Source organism: Haplochromis burtoni, unplaced genomic scaffold (assembly GCF_018398535.1).
Source record: "Haplochromis burtoni strain Fernald_Lab_line unplaced genomic scaffold, NCSU_Asbu1 Contig_2, whole genome shotgun sequence".
Taxonomy (NCBI): domain Eukaryota; kingdom Metazoa; phylum Chordata; class Actinopteri; order Cichliformes; family Cichlidae; genus Haplochromis; species Haplochromis burtoni.
In genome coordinates, this window is record NW_024582363.1 from 2,618,260 (window position 1) to 2,638,004 (window position 19,745).

Sequence of the window (19,745 nt, forward strand, 5' to 3'; positions counted from 1 at the left end):
AGGTTTGAGCTGATGCGAATGTGTTGGCAGTACAATCCTAAGATGCGTCCATCCTTTGTTGAGATCATCAGCAGCATAAAGGATGAGCTGGACCCGTGTTTCAGGGATGTCAGTTTCTTCTACAGCGCCGATAACAAGCCCCCCGATGCGCCGCAGCTCCACCTGGAAAAGCTAGACAACATGGAAGATGTTCCTCTGGACGTTCCGTCATCGACACAACTGCAGCAGACTCCAGCTCCCCAACAGACGCCCCCTTCCCCAAGCTCAGAAGCACCACCTGGCCCATCGCTAGCTCCCAGCTCACCTTCCTCTCCCTGCACGTCGAGAGCTGCCATGGACAAGCACCCCTCCGGCCAGCAAGCAGCTAATGGGCTGTCGGGGGCGGGGCACGCAGCGGGGGCGGGGCTCGGGACGGGCTCGAGCGTCACAATGCGGCCGTCTCTGGACGATCTGCCACCATACGCGCACATGAATGGAGGACGCAAAAATGAGCGTGCCATGCCTCTCCCGCAGTCCTCTGCCTGCTGATTGGACAACCCACCAGACTGCAAACCTTCCATCTGCTGGACATCTCAGTGGATGGAATAAAAAAATTTTTGTTGTTGTTGTTTTGGGGAATTTTTTTTTGTTTGTTTTTTAAATCAAATACAGCAAACCGCGCGGTCCACTAGCTGGATGTGACCATTCAGTGAGACTTACAGGAAGACGGAGCAAACATGTTCTTCTTTTTCTGTTTTTCCTTTTCATAAAGTTTTGGTTTCTACCAGCTGGCTGTCCAACGTGACACTGCCCTCGAGTGGGAAGATCAAAAACACTACAAATAAGAAAAATATCAATAATTTGTGAGATCTCTTTCTCTCTCTTTATGGCTGAACTTATTTTATAATCCATCATTTGTTACTTTTTTATATGTATTTACAAATGGGAGAAGAAAAATCTATAGGCCTTTATATAAAACGAGCGGCGTTTTGTTTGCTTTTGAACGGGCATTATGGTGAAAACGTTAAGCATATCTAATGAAGAAGAAACTCTTAAGAGTGACTGGCATGTCTCGTCGGTCGTTCAGTAGTGTGGTTGCTCTGCAGGCTGAGTGTCAGCGTAATGCCGGATCAACAGCCAACTCGCTGAAACAAACAACCAGAGGGGGAAAGGTCAACTCTGCCAAATTTATTGCCAAATTTATACTGTTTGTCAGATTCTCTCTTCTGCAGTTTTGCCCTGTAATTCTCCAACACACTCCATTGAAAATTAAAGCAAAACAAATCTGCTACTGCACTATTTTGAAATAAAAGGGATATTACCTTCCCTCTACAGTGCTACACTACAGTAAATCTGACATTATAGACTTTGAAATTATCTGAAATTGAGCCACATCTTTTCACAAAGTGCTGTACCATTACGGTTAAACCGCCAAATACAGTCCATAAAGAAGCAAAAAAAAAATTAAAAATTAAAAAAACAAACAAACTCAAAGCGAGGACTGCGGATGGAAAAAGTGTAAATGGGAAAAACAAACATAAACATGAGTTGTACAACGTCTCTCAGTCGGGGTTCTCCGAGTTCAGAGGCGTCTTTGTTGTTGTATTCGAACAGGTATTTTTTTAGGCTAGTCATCGGTCTCCAACATTTACAACATCTCTCTGTGGGCAGAGCATTTATGTACACACCAGTTGTTTGTGTCACTTTTCTAACTTTTCTACAGTTGGAGACATTCATCGTGTACAGAAAGAAGCTGCTATTCCTTATTTCTCTTTGTGGTTGTAATATAGTCAATATCTATATATCAAAAAGAGAAAAAAAAAACTCCTTCAGGTTGGATCTACGAACGTTTCAACTACAGTCCATTTTTTTTTAATGCTTGTAACTGTGTAAAGTGTATCTGAGCTGGTTTCGTTTCTGTGTTTGCGTATAAGGTACGACTATTTGCCTTGTGTTTTGAAACACTTCCCCTCCCATCTAATTAGGGGACAGCGATGGGGTGCGACGACCATTGGTGTTCTTGTGCTCTCTCGGGACCCTTTTGCATCAGTCCTCTATGGTTTGGACTAAACCGCTTCTACCCATCATTATCACTCTTAAGAGGCCAGGTGTCCCAACTAAATCTCAGGTTAAAGAGGAAAGTTTAATCCTGTTCTACTTTCCCGTTTGTTTTCTTCTTCTTCTTTTTTTTTCCTTGTTCTGTCAAACCCAGAGACATCCAGCCTGGTGTGTGTTAAACCTCGGTCTCATTCTTATTCTCTCTGACTGCTTTTCTTTTTTTAACAATACTCAAAAGCAGTGTTTTTACAACCGAATGGTTGTCAGGCTGCGTTTGATTTGACCTTTACACTTATATATAGAAACCTAATACTGACAAAATGTAGAAGTGAGACATTTCAAAATGTAGCATTAAACACTGATAAACAATACTGTTAGTTAAATAATTCAGAAGGCATATTAAATAAAGAAATATGTAATTTATGATAATCTTCTATTATACCAGCTCATCACCTTAGTTTCCCCCTTTTTTTTGGAGGGTTTGTGCACACTTGCTGTTTGTTTAGTGCCTTTTAGCCACCTAGCAGCAAGAAAACACTAAAAGGGGGCATGCAGTGGCGTCGAGGTGAGCTAATCCTAGTTATCTACCTGAGCCACCTGGTTCACCCAAGCTAACTTATTATAAAACAAACTCCAGAGTAAAAATTAAGTTGCTCACTTTAATTACTCCTTTATTTGTTACCAACTATACAGGTGATAAGTACAGTTTACATTTTTACCTGAAGCATTTTACCCAGCAAGAAAATATTAACACATTTTCTTGCTGGCTCATGCTAGTTATACCTTTTTTTTCTGGTTTATTATGAAAGAAAAGTGTTCATTAAATCATATGCTGCCATAATATGCCCTAATTCATGGTAAAAACAAGAGCCGAATATGAAGATAATTGTGTTAAAAATGTGATATTTGTACCAGAAATGGTCCTCATGCTAGTTTAGTTGGGGGGAAGGTTAGCTGGAGCTAAGTGGCTAGCAGCTCTGTCAGATGATCCCCACACATGCATAAAAGTCCTGAAAAAGTAATTAATGACCAGATTAATCATTAAATGTGTGCCAAAACCCTCCCAAAATCTCGGGCAATAAAAGATAAAAGGATGTATAAAATGTTCTTTTTAGTCCGCATTGTAATCATTTAGCTAACAGTATTATGTGAACTCACATTTCTTTTTTTCTGATACTGCATTTTGTCAGTTTCAGGGCTCTGTGTTAGTGCCGTGTGCAAACCTTAAGAGTACAATGCAAAACATAATTTATGTATTTCAGGCGAGTACAGAAACCTGTCTGTGGGATACTTTCACCTTCTTCTAATCAACTTCTGTCTCTTCATCAGGGGTGGTTTTCTTTAGGCTGCTAGAGTAACCCATATTATTTATCTTTTTTCAACATATAAACGTGTGTTTGTAGAAGATTGGGCTGAGACATGGGTGAAAATTAATCTTATAGCATTGAGAGGTTTTTTTTTTTCCCTTTGGGAACATTAAGATGTCACAGGTGACACTAAAAGGATTTATAAAAGGAACAAGTATTGAGGCCCTTCTCTTTGAGAATAAATCTTAATGGTATTCTTTATGAAGATTTACTGAAGAAAAACCATAATATATGATCAGAGTGGACCACATAGAAAGATTTTTAAAGGTTTATTTGCCTCTGAAAGCAGCATTTGTGTATCCCTTGCCCAAATGTTTCTTGGTTATTTATGTCCTTTTTGTGTGAAGTGTAAATCACTGTAAAAAAAAAATAATCCCCCATTAGATATTTTTGTTTTCCTTCTGATATGTTGTCATTTTGTTTTGTTTTTTTCTCTATTGTGGGGGAAGGTCTTGTTATTAATCCTTCAACCATCCATCTACCTCACTTTTTTTCTTTTTTTTTTCCAATCTATCTACATGTACAGAACAACAAAACATCTCACCTACAGTTGACTGGCTGTAATGACGATCTCACTGCATGCTGTCAATAACATGGTCAAATCCAAACCACAAACCAAACCATCCTGGAAACATGGTAAAAGTTCCAAGGGGAAAAACATGACCATCAAACATCTTGCTATTGAAGTTTGGCCCACGATGGCTTTTGTATTTGGGCTTTCTAAAGTCTGGAGGAGCTGCTACAAGCATACAAGAATGGAGGAAGGGCAGTTCTGTCCTTTGCACCTACTCTGCACATAATCCACCACCACATTATAGGGTTACGAAGTAGCATGTAGAATCCCCCCTTTTTATCTTTTGTATTTTTCAGGTTATCCTGTAATAAAGTGGATGAAGTTGTGACCTAAGCTAGCCACTATATGGCAAATCCACCTATTCGCTTGGTAAAACACACACAATGCAAACTTTCTTTATGGTACTATAAATTACTAACGTTTAATATGAAAAAATATAATGAAGAGTAAAACTTAAAAATGTTTTATGGGTGTATTAGGGCCACATTGAGAAATTACTATATATTTTTTCATTATGTTGCCCTAATATTTGTACAGTTCTGGATGCCATTGTTGCTTGGAAAAACACTGTCGAGTGGGGTTTTCAAAGAGAGAAGTAAATATAGCTGTAATTTAGTAGTAGTGCATGAAACTGGGTCTACCTGAAGGCCAAATTCGCACCTTTTAAATCCCACACGTGACCTGTGCCATGATGGTTCCGACCTAGAAAGCCCACTGAAGATGTTAGACAATCATTCACTTTATTTTTCTGGTTTATAAAGACAATGCTGCTACTATATGCTGTTTTAAAACTTGTTTAAACACATAAGGATACATATATGCAGGACTGCAGGCTGACAACCACCAGTTTCACCATTTTCAGTGTGACAGTTTAAATCCGTGAAAGCCCTCACTGCCTTTTATTACACTTTGAAGCACCGCCGAGTCTAAAACGAGCTTTCTCTGGTGATTTCTTCTTCTAGCTGTGGACAGTATAGACCGGTTTCAGCAGGCACACATTTTATGACTTTTTTTTTCTGTCAATACTTGCAGCAGGTATTTGGTACATAGAAATGTTGATAAGTGAAGGTTGTGTGACTTCTGGATTTCACTATAACTATTACTTGCTTCATTTGAGGATTTTTTTTTTCAACTTTTTTACTGCCATAACAGGACTTTAGAGCTGTTGCTTTTGCCTCTAGACCTGTTTCCACATCAGTCAAATGCTCTCCCTCGTTTTTCTTTTCTTTTTTTAAACCCTTCTTCCTCTCCTGTCAGGGTCATAACTTCAAACTGGAGGTCTCTGTAAGCCCAGCTGCAGGAAACGAATCCATGTTGGGTGGTCAGGATGGGTATTTTGGAGTTTGTGGTCTGAATTTTGCCTCACTTTTACCACTGGAACACCTCACAGAGCCGACATAAAATCAAATTTCGATATTTTTTTTTCTCTCCTTTTTTGGTTACATTGATGGTCATTTTGTTACCTGTACTTTTGATTTGTGTAAATTATTCATAGCCTTCCAACTTTTTGCGTTTTTATTGAAATGATCTGTTAGACTGAGGTTTCATTTTGGTTTCTCTTTTGTACATGCTGTTGTAAGAATTTTTCCTGTTATCGATATATTCTGAGTTCTGGGGAAAATTATTGGCTGAAGGAAAAGAGAATGTCTGTTTCTCTGATTCTTTTTTTTTTCTACAGGAGATTTAAGATGAATAAAAATGTATGCAAACTGTTTTGCTGCGTGTTTTGTTGGAACGGATGTTATTTGGGATGAATTTTGTATATTTCTAGTCAAGGTTTAAGGAAATATAAGTAGAACATCTCTGTGTATTTAATTTATAGTTCAATAACATGAGCACAGTGAACGAATATGGCTGAATTTATATAACAGGCTTAACATAAACGGCTGAAGCATGTTGCTTATTTTTCAAAAACAGGATTTGGTAACAGTAACCTGTGACTATAAACTGGATGTTGGATGCAGCTGCCAAAACCACATGTGCTGTCCGTGTTAATTACAGTATTCAGTTTTTATCCAAGTATTCCCTGTGAGCCAAAAGGTCAATTCAGGAGGATCTAAATGCTTTATCAGTTTTTTCTAGTCTTGGTTCTGTGTGATGTCAGTGAGTTTAACATGGCCATCTCAGGCACACAGCTCTCTGTATGCAGAGGCTCTACTCCAGTGTTTTCCCAAACCACAACAACACTTCCCTCATGGTGCTTTATATTGTAAGGTCAAAACCCTACATTAATACACAAAAACTCCGACCCCCTATGAGCAAGCACTTTGGCGACAGTGGGAAGGAAAAACTCTCTTTTAAAAGAGAGAAACCTCCAGCAGAAGCAGGCTCTGGAATGGGGTGGCCATCTGCCACGGCCAGCTGGCGATGAGGGAAGGAGGGCGGTTTTAAAATTTAATTTAGAAATTTAATTTAGATGCCCAATTTAAATAAATATTTTACGCCAATTTAAGAGTTTTGTCACATAATCGCATGCGTGTTTCAGTTACATTTTAGCGCTGGCATGAGAAAGCCCTAAAGATGACATTTTGGCTCTTCAACTTGGCATGTTTTTGGAAGGTTTTGACGATTACTTCGTCAATCACTGAGTTGCTTGACCTCATTAAGAGTACTGGAGAAGGCAACCTTTCATGGAGTTCATTGTATACTGTCAGGCTGCGTTGTTAAATGTTCTCTGAGGACATTTTGTAGTTTTTGGACAAAATTTTGTTCCAGATCTTATGGGAAACCCTCTGCATAATAAACTCAGATGTATCTGGATGCCATGTTGCCGTCTCATTTCCTTCAGCCATACACTGTAATCCCAAAAGTTATTTGGATTCAAATGGTTTAGCTATAATCACTGATGGTAATTAATTTTCTTTGTAAAACTAGCGTGCATTACCAGATCTTTAGTGAAATTTTTCACAACTTCCTTGTACTCTTCCCTGTTTTCAGAGACACTGAGTAGTCTTTTTGGTAAAGCCAACAGGTGTTTGGTGAAGGTTGGGACAGTAATGTTATCAAGCTGTTCCCTCAGATTAAAAATCAAACGTTTTTCCTTGCAGTTATGTGTTTTGAAAAGATCCTTGAGAATGGCCTTGTCTAGATTTTTCAGGTAATTTGGGGATAGATCCATTTTGGGAAAGACAGACTGTCCTTCTCCTGTTTTAGGATCAGGATTTCACCCTCTCTCTGCTGAAGCTGCTCTTTCAGACAGTTCATCTCAAAGTCAACGTTTCTGGTCTTTTCCTGATCTGAACCAGTCTGATCCCCCTTTTCTTTGATGGCACTGCTCATTTCCACTTTGCGTGACACTAATTCATCACATCCTCTTTTAAAAGTTGATTTTCAGACAGAGTGTTTAGGAAAGCTTTCCTAACGTAAACAGCGTTTTGAATCACCGATGACTGAGACTCTGTTTTTGCGTTTACCTGTAGATGAGGAATACAGAGTTCGTCACGCAACGACAAAGGTATGTGCCTTTTTTCACGTCACACTGTGCGCCATGTTATTGTTTACATGAGATGAATTGCAGAATAGCAGATAGAGACAAAATACTGTTACTGTTAATCTTAATATCTTCAGGTTTTACACGCTTACATATACACATGAAGTTACTGTCCCTCCATTTAGAAAGGCAGAGGCATCATGGTGTAATTATTTTTACTTGTAGTTGTTTTTTGTTTGTGTGGGAGCCCCGTCAAAAACCTGTCTGTTACGCTAGTCCAAGCATTTTTTTTTCTTTTCATACCGTGCCCCCCACCCCCTTGCAATGGCTCTGCGCCCCCCCGGGGCGGGTCCCACACTTTGGGAACCTCTGCTCTATAACATCTTCTTGTGACTATTTGCTACACAGACCTTCTGCAAGACTGATGCACGCAGGACTTTATCAGCTTTTTGACCTTCTGTCCAGAGAGAGGAGGTTCAGGTCTGTTCAATCAGACACTAAGAGAATCCAAAGCTGTACGGACCCTCATTAAACACCGTCACACAACTGCGGGTCAATATGAACGCATCATGCAGGTGTACGAGGTGGGAACTCTGAGATTTTTGCGTCTATCTGTGCTACTTACGTGTAAAGTAGGAAGGATAATATTTAAAATAAGCGGGCGAACTGATCTATAAATGTTATATGAGTCACTAGTGTGCGGACATCAAAGTGCTGATAGTGAAGTGCAGACCCTTTTATTTACCGAGGGAATTCAGTGCTGTGTTTCTGCAGGCTGTTTACATCCCGCCGCGTTCTGATTGGACCACAGCGCTAGGACTGCTGCATGACGTCATCAGCAAGCACGAGACCGCTCACCCAGATGCTGTGTTTGTTGTTGCCAGGGATTTTAATCACTGCAACAACAACAGCTATGTAATGGGCGCATACAAGGCAGTGCCTCGGCCGCATTTTGGACAGTCCGACAACATTTCTGTTTCTCTGTCCGGCATACGGGCAGCTCCTCAAACGAGCCCCAAGTTTGGAGTGAAGAGACTGATTCGGTGCTTCAGAACTGCGTTGGTGCTACAAACTGGGGTGTGTTTAAGACTGCTGCCATAAGAGAGGACGGTTCTGTGAATTTAGAGGAATATGCATCAGTGGTCACCAGCTGCATCAGCACATGCATTGACAATATTGTCCCCACCAAGCGATACAAAACATATCCAAAATCAGAAAACACGGTTGAACTCTGAGGTACGTTCCATGCTGCATGCACGCTCCACTGCATTTGCCTCTGGTGCCGTAGAGGGGTACAAAAAGGCCAGATATTACCTGCGCAGATCCATCAGGGAAGCCAAGTGGCAGAACAGTCTGAAGCTGGAAGGACACTACAACAATTCAGACTCCTGACGCATGTGGCAGGGCCTGCAACACATTAGTGATTTCCAGCTGCAACACGCTACCAGATGAGCTGAGTTCTACGCTCGCTTCGACACTCTCAACACCAACCGATACAGAGGGATTCTACCAGCAGGGGCAGCACAGAGCTCTTCACTCACTGTGACTTTGACTGAGGTATGCAAGGTTCTGAGGAGGATTAACCCGCGACAGTGACTGACTTTGAGGGTGTGCTCTTCAGAGCTGGCTGAGGTGTTTACAGACATTTTCAACTTGTCCCTCACCCAATCAGCTGTGCCCACATGCTTCATGTCTACCACCATAGTGTCCCTCCCCAAGAAAAACAACATAACCTGATTGAATGACTATCGCCCCATCGCACTCACTTCAATTGTAATGAACTGTTTTGAGAAAATAGTCATGTCCCATATCAAAGCAGACATCCCGGATACATTAGACCCTCTGCAATTTGCATATCAGCGCAATCGAACTACTGAGGACGCAGTTAATGCAGCCATCCACACAGCCCCTTTCACACCTCAAAAATAAGGACACCTATGTTCAAATGCTGTTTATAGACTACAGCTCAGCATTCAACACCGTCATCCCAAGCAGACTGGTGGAAAAGCTCTCCACTCTTGAACTGACACCCCAGTCAGTCAGAGTTGGTATCAGGACAACAGGTACAAAGATAGTGAGCACAGGGACTCCCCAAGGCTGTGTGCTCAGTCCACTGCTGTACACCTTCTTCACCTATGACTGTGTTCCTGCACAGGTATACACTACATAATAGAACTGTAATTACCCCTAACCTGTAAATTTGCAATTTTTGTACAGATCTCTGCATATACACCTTAATATTGCATACTCCGTATATATTATCACTGTGACAGTGTTGCAACTACTTGCACTTTAAATTCTGTTAACACCCACATTTACAAAGCACTGTTTTACTTATTATTGCTTTCTTTTAGTTGTGTGAAGGGAACCCACAAAGTAAGAATTTATCAGTCCCATTTATCAGTATTAATTCAGATATGTCCCTCTGAGGAACAGCTGGACTGGATGGTGAATTTTTGTTTTTATTGGCCAATGTTTTTTTGTTTGTTATTTTTTGTAACGGTATAAACAATGAAAGGTGGGGGATTGGCCAATTGGTCACAGTTGACTCTGGTCTGGACCAATTACAGTCAAAGAGGTTGGATGCACCCTCCTCCTTGCTTGAGTAATGGCTCTCAAAGCAGTCTTATCACAGGCAAACAGAAGAAAATGGTATTGAGGTATACATATTGAGGTTAAAAGGGACGCGATTTGATCTGTACTTCAGCTAGAATGAAAAAAAGACACAAAGCTGGAGTTATTCTGTGTCTTTGCTGCACAACTGCCCCTTCTTCTCTCATTCTCTCCCCCTCCCTCTCCTGTTGCTACTTCAATCATGGAACTGATCAATGATCAGCTGATTGGCTTTTCTGAAGCAAGTCCCATCTCTCTTGTTTCTTTATGACCCACTTTGCGCCAGAAAGAGGAAACCAGCAGATGTCGCGCTAAACAACAGCAGCACTTTAAGCTTGATAAGCTGTTGTTAGAATTTATTTAATATTACTTTCTAGTTTCAGCGGATGTTTGCTGGAGCCACAGCTGTAAAAGCTGCTGGTCATGATATCTGTTTGGATATGTGGTGAGAGGGAAACATGAAGATGAAACCAGGAGATGTTCTTACTGAATCATCAGAGCTGAACAGGTGATGGAGAAACAGGTTTAGCTTTTAGGTGACATGAAGGAGTTGAAGGAAAGTTATGAACTGTTTCTGAGAGATAAATAACACCAGGATCATTTTCTATGTTGACAGCTGGTAACTGTGCAGGGGCGGTTCTAGCAAAGTTTTGCCAGTGTGGCCGGTAGGGGACAAGGAAAGGGGGGCACGAAGAAATACTTTTCTTTCTTATTCTCATTTAAAATGTCTAGCTTTTGATAAATAATTATCTGAATCTTACAACCAAAGTTTTTATCTGGTGTAAAATGTATAGAACTCATACATACATACCAACAAGACAGTGTACATTACTGTCACAACAGCGTTTCTTTTCATTCAAAGGCTTTATGGCTTTTCCTATAATACCTCGTGGGGCGGTCTCTAGTCAAAATGCCTCTGCCGATTTTTTGTCCCAGTCCAGCCCTGATAAAAAATCACCCCTGATATTCCTCTCCATCCATTCCGCCCTACCTGCACTCTCCTTTACCTTTCTTGTGCACAGACCATTGCTTTGGACGGTTTACCCCAAGTATTTAAAGTCATCAGCTTTCACTTTCTCTGCTCCTTGCAGTTTCACCATTACGGCTGTGTCCCTCTCATTCACACCTCTGTTCTTTCTTGCTTACTTTCTACTGTATATCTCATAGCTGTCTTCCTGTCCTCATTTATGTACTGCAACCCTCTCACATACTTCTCTGCCACTCCTGACAACCTCGTGTAGTACCACTGTTTCTGTCTTAGCACCCTATCATATGCTTTCTCTCGATCCACAAAGACGCAGTGCAACCTTCTCTATACTTTTCCACCAACAGTCTCAAAAGTCTTTTTCTCCTTCCTTAGTGTTCAGCCTCATATACAAGTCGGTATAAGCTACAATTCATATATATTATATCTATTATATCTTCAATGTACTAATAACTTGAGAACAAAAATGTTTATCCTGAAAGATTTACATGTTTGGACTACAGTTCCATAGAGCCCATTCTTTTTGTGTCATCTCGCGAGAAAACGGAAATAGAAATACACGAATCACCTGAAGAGGGCAGTAACGCCCCTTCGCTCCGTCTAGTCCGCCGAAAACTTCCCCACAGGAAGAAGACGACGAAGAAGGAGGTAGCCTTGACGTCTGGCCGTGGTTGGTTGTTGTTGTTTAGCAACCATTTGCTAGTTAACGGGTAGTTTACCTTTGACATCGTATATGGCGCATTAAGCTGGTTATGAGTATATGTGAGGTTTAAAGGGGATTAAAATGGTCCTGCAAAGCTGAGGTAAACTACAGTTTTCATGTTATTGGACAGTAGCAGCCTGTTAGCTGTCATGCTAATAGTTTAAAACAACAGCTTATGTTTTCTTGTGTGTCATTTGGCGTCTAATTTTGTCTAATATTAAATGAACTAACAGGTTCCTACTTTATGCAACCGTGAGCCATTAACTGTAGTTGCACATCACACGAAAACCCCCTGTTAATGTGGTCTGGGTCCACCTCATGTCGCCATTGCAGCTTGGAATATCTGTCAGGACGTCTGCTCATGTGTTTGTCTGTCAGGATCCAGTGATGCCATAGAGGTAGGAGGCACTGCCAGGGCTCCTCCACCGGAGGACGAGAGGTCTCCTTAGCAATGGCAACCGAACTTCATGAGACCATATTCATGGCCAAGCAGGAGCGCCACAAAAACCTGTTTCTTAACTACAAAAACCTGAACATTTTCCCCGTGGAGCTGCTGAAAGATGAAGGCCTGCAGTTTCTGGAGAGACTTTACATGAAGAGAAACTCACTCACTACACTGGTATCCACACAGTGCATTTTCATTTTACCATATGAGACACTTATGAAACCCAAAGAAAATTTCTAACTACTTCTGCTTTTGCTCTGTCTTTATCAGCCTGACAATCTTGCTCAAAAGCTCCCAAATCTCATTGAACTGTAAGTATTTTGCTAAACTAAGTTTTGTTTTATAAATGATGACAACAGAGAGTTGACACATGCTGTCGGAGATTGATGGTGTGTTTTGTGTTTATCAAGAGGTTTCTAGTGAAGTTAACCACCAGATGTTGCATCACTAAATGAGATTAACTGTCTCTCACATTTAGGTGTTTTCAGCAGCAAACACCAGAGCTGTAATTGTCTTACTTGTCTGCTTGTACATTTCAGGTATTTGCACTCAAACAACTTGGTCATTATTCCTGAGGGTAAGCACATTGTCCAGTACAATAATATTAATAACAGTGTTTAATTCACTTGTTTGAATATTAAGATTGGTTTCATTCCCAGCTATTGGAAACTTGGCCAGACTGCAGTCGTTAGACCTGAGCAATAATGCCCTGCAGGTTCTCTGTCCAGAGATCGGCAGATTGAGGTCTTTGCGGCACCTGAGACTGTCCAATAACCAGCTCAAATGCCTTCCTTCAGGTAAGACACAACAGTTGTCTGTCTTGTTTTTAGATTTCCTTTTAGAGGCTTAAATTATTTTACATTATCTTATATTCTTTGGTACCTTTTCAGCCAGTAGCCTGAGTCCTTTATTCAGGGGCATCGGTTTAAGTACAGCTACCTAGACCAGTGGTTTGTCTTGGAGCAAGTCCAGATATTCCTTCTGATTTTGTGCCAACCATACACTGCAGCAGCACAAACCACAGTGAATGAAATTTAACATTGCTGACCCCTGTGCAACAAGGGTTAGCACTGTATAGTTTATAGTGATAAAGAGAGTCTCATTTAGTTACAATGGTCACAGATACATGAAAGCTGAATTTAAGCTGAATGCTTAATGTTTGCAAAATCTGATACAAACCAGAATTTAACCCCTGCCCCTCCCCCACAACAAACGTTATACTTACACTATGCATTGGCAACATTTTTATATCATTAGGACCTAATTAAATGAGATCATTGAACAAAATGTGCTTATTCACATTATAGAAAACCAAGGAAAGCTTAAAAAAAATGTGTTTACCTGTGTCTTTATGAGCACAGAGAAGGAGGATGTCCGCTGGAAACTGTCATAAAATTCTACTCTGTACTCGTGTCAGTGCAACAACACGATTGGCTAATGTATTCATGTTTGAACTATTGATTGGCACTTGTCTTACATAAAAGCTTCAAAACAAAACACTAGTGGAATAAAATCGTTTATTCTGAAATATTACAAAAAAAGAGCAAAACATGTACAACATACGTGTATTGGTAATGCTTTTACCTGCTTCAGCAATTTCTCTGTAAGAGTAAGACTTATATTTCATGTTTGGCATAAAATCACTTTGAACTGTTGCTTTTTTTCCCAGCGTGTTTGGTTTCCCGACTTGTAAATATTTTAATTGCCAGCAGAGAGCAGCAGAGCTCTACCTGAGAGAAAAGTTTTTAATTTTTTTTTTAAACACAGATTATCGAGGTGCATATAAGTAGTGTAGCTGAAGCTGAAGGGAGGTTGTGCAATTTCATATACTTTAAAATAAAAAAAATAGTTACCCTCCGTGGATTTTGTCAATAACTTGAAACCAACAACCATTTGTTTTGCCCATAGTCAAATTCTCAGTAACGTATTTGTTTGCCTGTTTTCTTTTTGCCATGGTTCTTGATGTTTCCTGAACTTAGTGACAACACCAACAATTTCTTTTTCGAGTCTCACAATTTCTGTTGACTGAATTTCATCCTAACTGTGAGACAGTGTGTGCAAAATAAAAATAGTAGTGATGAGAAACAGTGCTTCCAGCCCTATATCAAAGTATACTTAACCAAAACCAGAGAGTATATTCAGTTACAGCTGTGGTTCGAAAATAATATAATCATTTGACTGTGCTGCTGTTCTTTTTGCAGCGATGCTCTCGTTTTGCTTTAGAAATCCCACAGGCTCCTGCATCTTTCTAAGAGGAGGGTATAATGGGCTTACATCAGCTTTAGCCAAGATGATGAAAAAAAAGACCTGTCAACAAAGATGTTATGTCTAGTTGAGATGTTTGGAAACCCTTTGGTTTTAAGGCATCCAGCGAGGAACAACAAATACAAATCAAATTTCTGATAAAAGTTTGACAAAACTGGGATTTTCTTTTTTCTTTCTTTCAAATAATAAAGTTTTGCAGCTTTATCTGAGATTTACGTCTCTCACATATTTGTGACACCTGCAGAGATTGGTGATCTGCAGGACTTGGAGACGCTTGACGTGTCGATGAATCAGCTGATGTCTCTACCGGACCGACTGCATCGCTGTCTCTCACTACAGAATCTGACAGCGGACCACAACCTGCTGAGCCACGTTCCCCGGCAGCTCTGCTGGCTCCACCGCCTTAACCAGCTCTCTATGGCAGCTAACCGGCTGACTTTCCTACCACTGGGTCGGTGAATCCTCTTCTCTGTCCCTCCGTTATTTGCTCTAGTGGTGACAATGTTTGGCGATCGTGGCTCAAGAGTTGGGAGTTCGCCTTGTAATCGGAAGGTTGCCGGTTCGAGCCCCGGCTTGGACAGTTTCGGTCGTTGTGTCCTTGGGCAAGACACTTCACCCGTTGCCTACTGGTGGTGGTCAGAGGGCCCGGTGGCGCCCAGGGTGGCTGTGGCTACAATGTAGCTTGCCATCATCAGTGTGTGATTGTGTGTGTGAATGGGTGGATGACTGGATATGTAAAGCGCTTTGGGGTCCTTAGGGACTAGTAAGGCGCTATATAAATACAGGCCATTTACCATTTACAATAAAATGAGCGAGGTGGTGTTGAAGTCTTTGTGTGTTTCAGATCTGGGCAGATCACGGGAGATGCAGTTTGTGTTTGTTGACAACAATGTGGACCTGAAAGGACTCCCGTCCTACTTGTACAACAAAGTTATCGGCTGCAGCGGGTAATACACCATCCCAACAGCTCAACAGATACAATTTAAGACAACTGATAAAGGTCATTGCTGATAAGCAGAGTGAAAAAGAAATGCAATTCCATGATGTTGGATATAAGTTAGCCAGAAAATTAACTGGTATTTAGCCAACAGACTGCTGGAAAAGGGTAAATACTAAATGTATAGAGAATGTGGCTGGTTGGGACAAGAGCGAGGTGGTGAGTATTATCCTCTGCATAGTGGTGAAACTGTCTTAACATATCATCTTAAGATCTGCACATGTGAGGGGAGGATACTGATATACGTCTTGTATAAAATAAAGGTGGTTTGTAGCATCTTTACTAAATACAACTGCAGACTTAATGGGCTGCATACTTGTGTTTGTGTGTGTTGTTGTCCTGCAGATGTGGCTTATCTGCTCAAGCGCTGGAGGGTGGACTTGGTGAAATGCTGGGTGAGGAATTGAGTGAAGCCTTGGTTGGCCTGCCAGCTGAAGTGAAGGTGGTGGGCTCAGAGACAGAACATGTTGTTCCCCTGGAGGAGCTGGCTATGAGGACGCTGCACCGCACCTACCACCGCCGCCCAACAGGTGAGGAGACAGTGTTCACTCTTAAGTTAGAAAACACCTGCTGGTTATAATTGAATAACTTCAAACTTTAACGGCACCTTTTTTGTTTACTGCTGTTTTTAGAGCTCAGCTTGCTGCCTCCCATCACCCTTCCAAAGAGCCTGCGGGATCTGTTGCAGTTCCCCCTCGGTCACTGTCACCGATGCAGTCAAGCCATGTTCACGATCATCTACCCCAAACTCTTCCCCCTCCGTGACACCGCCCTGGCAGGAGTGCACCGCAGGTCAGGCAAACACACAGTCTTTTTTAGTTTCCCCCTGAAGAAGGATTTAACATGCATACTTACGTCCTTCTCCTTTCCTGTTCAGGACCACTGTGAGTTTTGTAGCCTACTGCTGCTCCAGTCACTGCCTCCGAACCTTTGACCTCCAGGGGTGATCTCATTTCCTTCTCTCTCCCCTCCCCCACTCACACACTGACATATAACATCAGCTGTGGATCTTGAATGTCTGTGGCTCGCTACTTGATAAAGAACCTGGCAGAAGCAGCGTATGCAGATGTTTGGTAGGTCAGATGATGAACACAAAGCTCAACATTTCAGAGCTTTGCATTCCTGTTTGTGTGGGGGAGGTCAGCAGCAGTGCACAGTAGTGCTCATTAAATGGTAACTACCCACTCATAACTGGGCACTTTTAAGAACAAACACTTTAATCTTTGTGGAATAAGATGTTTTTTTCCACTGAAGCTTTTTGCAGCAGACTCATTGATTGCAGAGTGATCTTTGAGGTGTTAACATTTGTAGCATGCTTTTGTTTTTATGATAACCGAAGAATATTTGAAGGTTTGTGAGTTCAAAGAATGTTTATCAGTTTGATGTGTGTTAATTTCAGAAGAAATTAAAGTGAATGTCTAAAATAGAAAATCTACATTTGAGACAACATACTGCATGAAGTCATGTTCTTAGTCACAGTTTTTGTGAACTCTAAGACCTACTAAAGACAATGAGCCAAGGATTCATGTTAGGGTTGTCACGATATCAGACTTAAACTTCATCATTATAATATTGTAATATGAGTGGTTGAAAAAGAAACTTCTGTACTTGTGCTTTCAGTCAGATTCATTAACTTTGTTTATTGGCCAGTTAATTAAACTCAAAATTCGTAGACATGGCGAGAGATGCTATGATGCTTAACCCTACAAAAGCATACAAAACAAAGTTTTTTCATATTGTGCATTGACACAATATTTACATTTCATTTTTAAATATCAGGATTTTCAATACATGTTATCGTGACACCTCTAACTCGCATTTATTTGACAGGTTATGAGAAAGTTTGTTATATTCTATATCAGCTTTTAAGATTTGACCGTTTTATATGTTAACAGCAATGTCTTTTTGTCATAACAAGAATTATAATAACACACTCTGTGTTTAAAAAAAAAAAATACACAAACCAAAAAGTCAGATTTTCACACTTTTTAGGGTTTAAAGGACACAGACTGTCTGCCTGAAGAAAAAGAGAGATTTAAACACAAGCAGCGCTGTGTGTTTCTCTTGTTGAACTGATATGTGTGTGTGTGTGTGTAATGTTTATTACCATATTGTACAGTTCTAATTTATCATTTGTTTTGTTTGGCAGTAAATATTGACTGATGTTTGACTTTGAATTTGTGTTTTTCTTACAAAAGAGAGTTCATCATAACAGTCGCCCATAAAGAAAACTGCAGAGAGGACAGAAGCATCTATTATCAGATCCATTACATAAAGTTCTGAAATGTCTGAGAAAACACAGCTTTTAATGTGACTCAGGTCTGAATCCTGTGAGAATCACGTCAGTCTTACAATATGTTGTTAAAGCCACAACAGAAAACGTGCCGTAGTCGCCTTTTGACTGCACCCATGTAAGCACCAACCTCTGCACCACCATGCCATTCTCCTTTACAACAATAACTCAAAGGTCTGGAGATCTGGGAAAAAGAAATAGAAAGAAGTAGCCTTGGGTCAGCCACACAATGCGCCAGAACCCAGAACCTCCCTCCCTAAACTAATTACGTAATTTGAACTAAGCTAACAAGTAAAAGTGAAAAACAGACACTAGGAGAAGATACGAGAATGAGAATTGTTATTTGTAATAAAGCACTTCACTTAGTTTGTTTCTTAGTTTCGTTGGTAGTGGAAGACTTCAGTCTATAAAACGACACAGGTTTAGATTTTATTTATTTTTTGTTCTCTTTCTGATGCCTTACAGATGATTGAAATTGCTGCCCAGATCACCCAAAACACTTTCCACTTGAAAGTTTTCAATCATGAACACGTTCAAATCTTCTGTTTTCCCTCTCTTTGCATTTCACAACTAAGAGTGCATGTTTTTTTTCTTTTCTTTTTTTTGTTAAAGTTCAGCTGCTTGGCTATAACAGTTGTTTGTGTCAGTAGGTCAGGAGAGTCGAGCTCTTTGGCTCCCCATTATGTGGGATATACAAAACATCCGGCCAACAGGAAGGTCTTGTGCCAGTTAGCCTCAAGCCAAGCATGCCAGGGGAGCTTTGCTTAACTCCTGAGTCAGACTTTTATTTTCCTTATTTATTCCTCTCATATACCAACTATCCCCCGCTGAACATGCTAGCAGCATACCCCGCCTTTCATTTCTTATTTTCTTTATCGTTTGCATTTTTTGCAATGAGTCCATCTGTAGCTGCTGCATAATAACAGAGGGTTGTTGAGAGGAAAGCGGAGCGGCTCCATTACCTGGATCGATGACATGTTCAGACAGATGTGATACCATGATCCTCTCTGACTGGTGCTTCAGCTTTCTGCCCTCCCTCTGGGACTATTCCATCTCAGCTGCCTGCACATAGGAAATATCACTCGTCCATACTTTATGCTCACATAAAGACACAGGCAAAGCAAAGCCTCATGAATTTGTACATAAACACAGCACTGCAAGAACACATGACGAGAAAGTCATCAGTGCAAATTGAACATGTGAGCTCAGATGAATCTGAAGGAAACCTACATTTAAAAGGAGGATTAACCCCCCCAAAAAAGATTGCAAATCCTTGTGCAGATGGACTGGTGTTGTGAGAAGTCAAGATTTCTCAGATGGTGTTTTCAGAGCCTGATGTGGTATGTTCACATGAAGTAAGAAAAAACCTACTATCTACTTTCTTAACCCACATTATGTTATATACTGGCATTTTTAATGTATCTGGTTGTCATACTTGTACAATTTCCTTCATCAATGACAGATACTGAGGATTTCAATCATTTATGTCCAAGGTGGTGGTTGGTGGGGTGTTAGGGTTAGCCTCAGTAGACTACCTGCTCTACCTCCTGAACTACAGTTGTTCCCAACTTCCATTTGAAGCTGATTTAGGTGAAATAAAAACTGCTCTTTCCTCCCAAAGATAACATCTGTTCTTCTGCACAGAGATCAGTACCAGGACTGTAGTATTTGATAAGTCAGCGACAAACATTGTCCAAATATCACTGATAGCAGAATGTTTGTCCACAGCCGGCTTGTTTGCTGTGGTTGCTCAGCTGTCAAACAGCATGTGCCTGAGGATAACTTGGAATCTTGTTCTAGGTCTATTAGGCATAATTCATGGTTCACTGTTGCAACACAGTATAGTATGTTTGTAATTCAAAGCGAAAAGGTAGAAAAGACAACAAAAAAAACCCCATAACAACAGCACATAAACAAAGGGATTCAGACCTGATCCAAAAGTTAATGACCTGTCCCTTTGCCTCTCCTCCACCTCCTCCACCTCTGAGTTTCATTAAATTCAGCCGGTCAGTTTCAGGTACACGTGTAGATTACTA

At 40.7% G+C, this 19,745-nt stretch overlaps 2 protein-coding genes across 4 annotated transcripts in view; both read left to right on the forward strand.

Annotated features, from left to right (window-relative positions):
* igf1rb (insulin-like growth factor 1b receptor) overlaps positions 1 to 5,110 on the forward strand; it is a 60,526-nt gene extending 55,416 nt beyond the window's left edge. The window contains exon 21 of the mRNA XM_042218135.1: positions 3 to 5,110. Coding sequence (XP_042074069.1) covers positions 3 to 528 — 526 coding nt within the window. The 3' untranslated portion in view covers positions 529 to 5,110. The remainder of the gene's footprint in view (positions 1 to 2) is intronic.
* Positions 5,111 to 11,574: 6,464 nt separating this feature from the next.
* On the forward strand, positions 11,575 to 19,090 carry lrrc28 (leucine rich repeat containing 28). 3 transcript variants are annotated; one of them, XM_005913038.3, is made up of 10 exons: positions 11,575 to 11,654; positions 12,088 to 12,328; positions 12,425 to 12,465; positions 12,694 to 12,731; positions 12,814 to 12,951; positions 14,664 to 14,870; positions 15,264 to 15,366; positions 15,762 to 15,946; positions 16,049 to 16,208; positions 16,294 to 19,090. In XM_005913038.3, exons 2-10 carry the CDS (start codon positions 12,161 to 12,163, stop codon positions 16,361 to 16,363), a joined length of 1,110 nt encoding a protein of 369 aa, XP_005913100.1. In that variant the 5' UTR covers positions 11,575 to 11,654; positions 12,088 to 12,160; the 3' UTR covers positions 16,364 to 19,090. The 3 variants fall into 3 exon arrangements, with proteins under 3 accessions (XP_005913100.1, XP_014189069.1, XP_005913099.1); XM_014333583.2 differs by having other exon boundaries at positions 11,586 to 11,676; XM_005913037.3 differs by having other exon boundaries at positions 11,620 to 11,809; positions 16,294 to 19,089.
* Positions 19,091 to 19,745: the final 655 nt, after the last annotated feature.

Bases quoted from the DNA above. Each gene is read 5' to 3' on its own strand.
- lrrc28 (XM_005913038.3), top strand. From the start codon at position 12,161: ATGGCAACCGAACTTCATGAGACCATATTCATGGCCAAGCAGGAGCGC. The intron at 12,329-12,424 runs GTATCCACACAG...TGTCTTTATCAG, and splicing joins GAAACTCACTCACTACACTG to CCTGACAATCTTGCTCAAAA. The intron at 12,952-14,663 runs GTAAGACACAAC...TGACACCTGCAG, and splicing joins GCTCAAATGCCTTCCTTCAG to AGATTGGTGATCTGCAGGAC.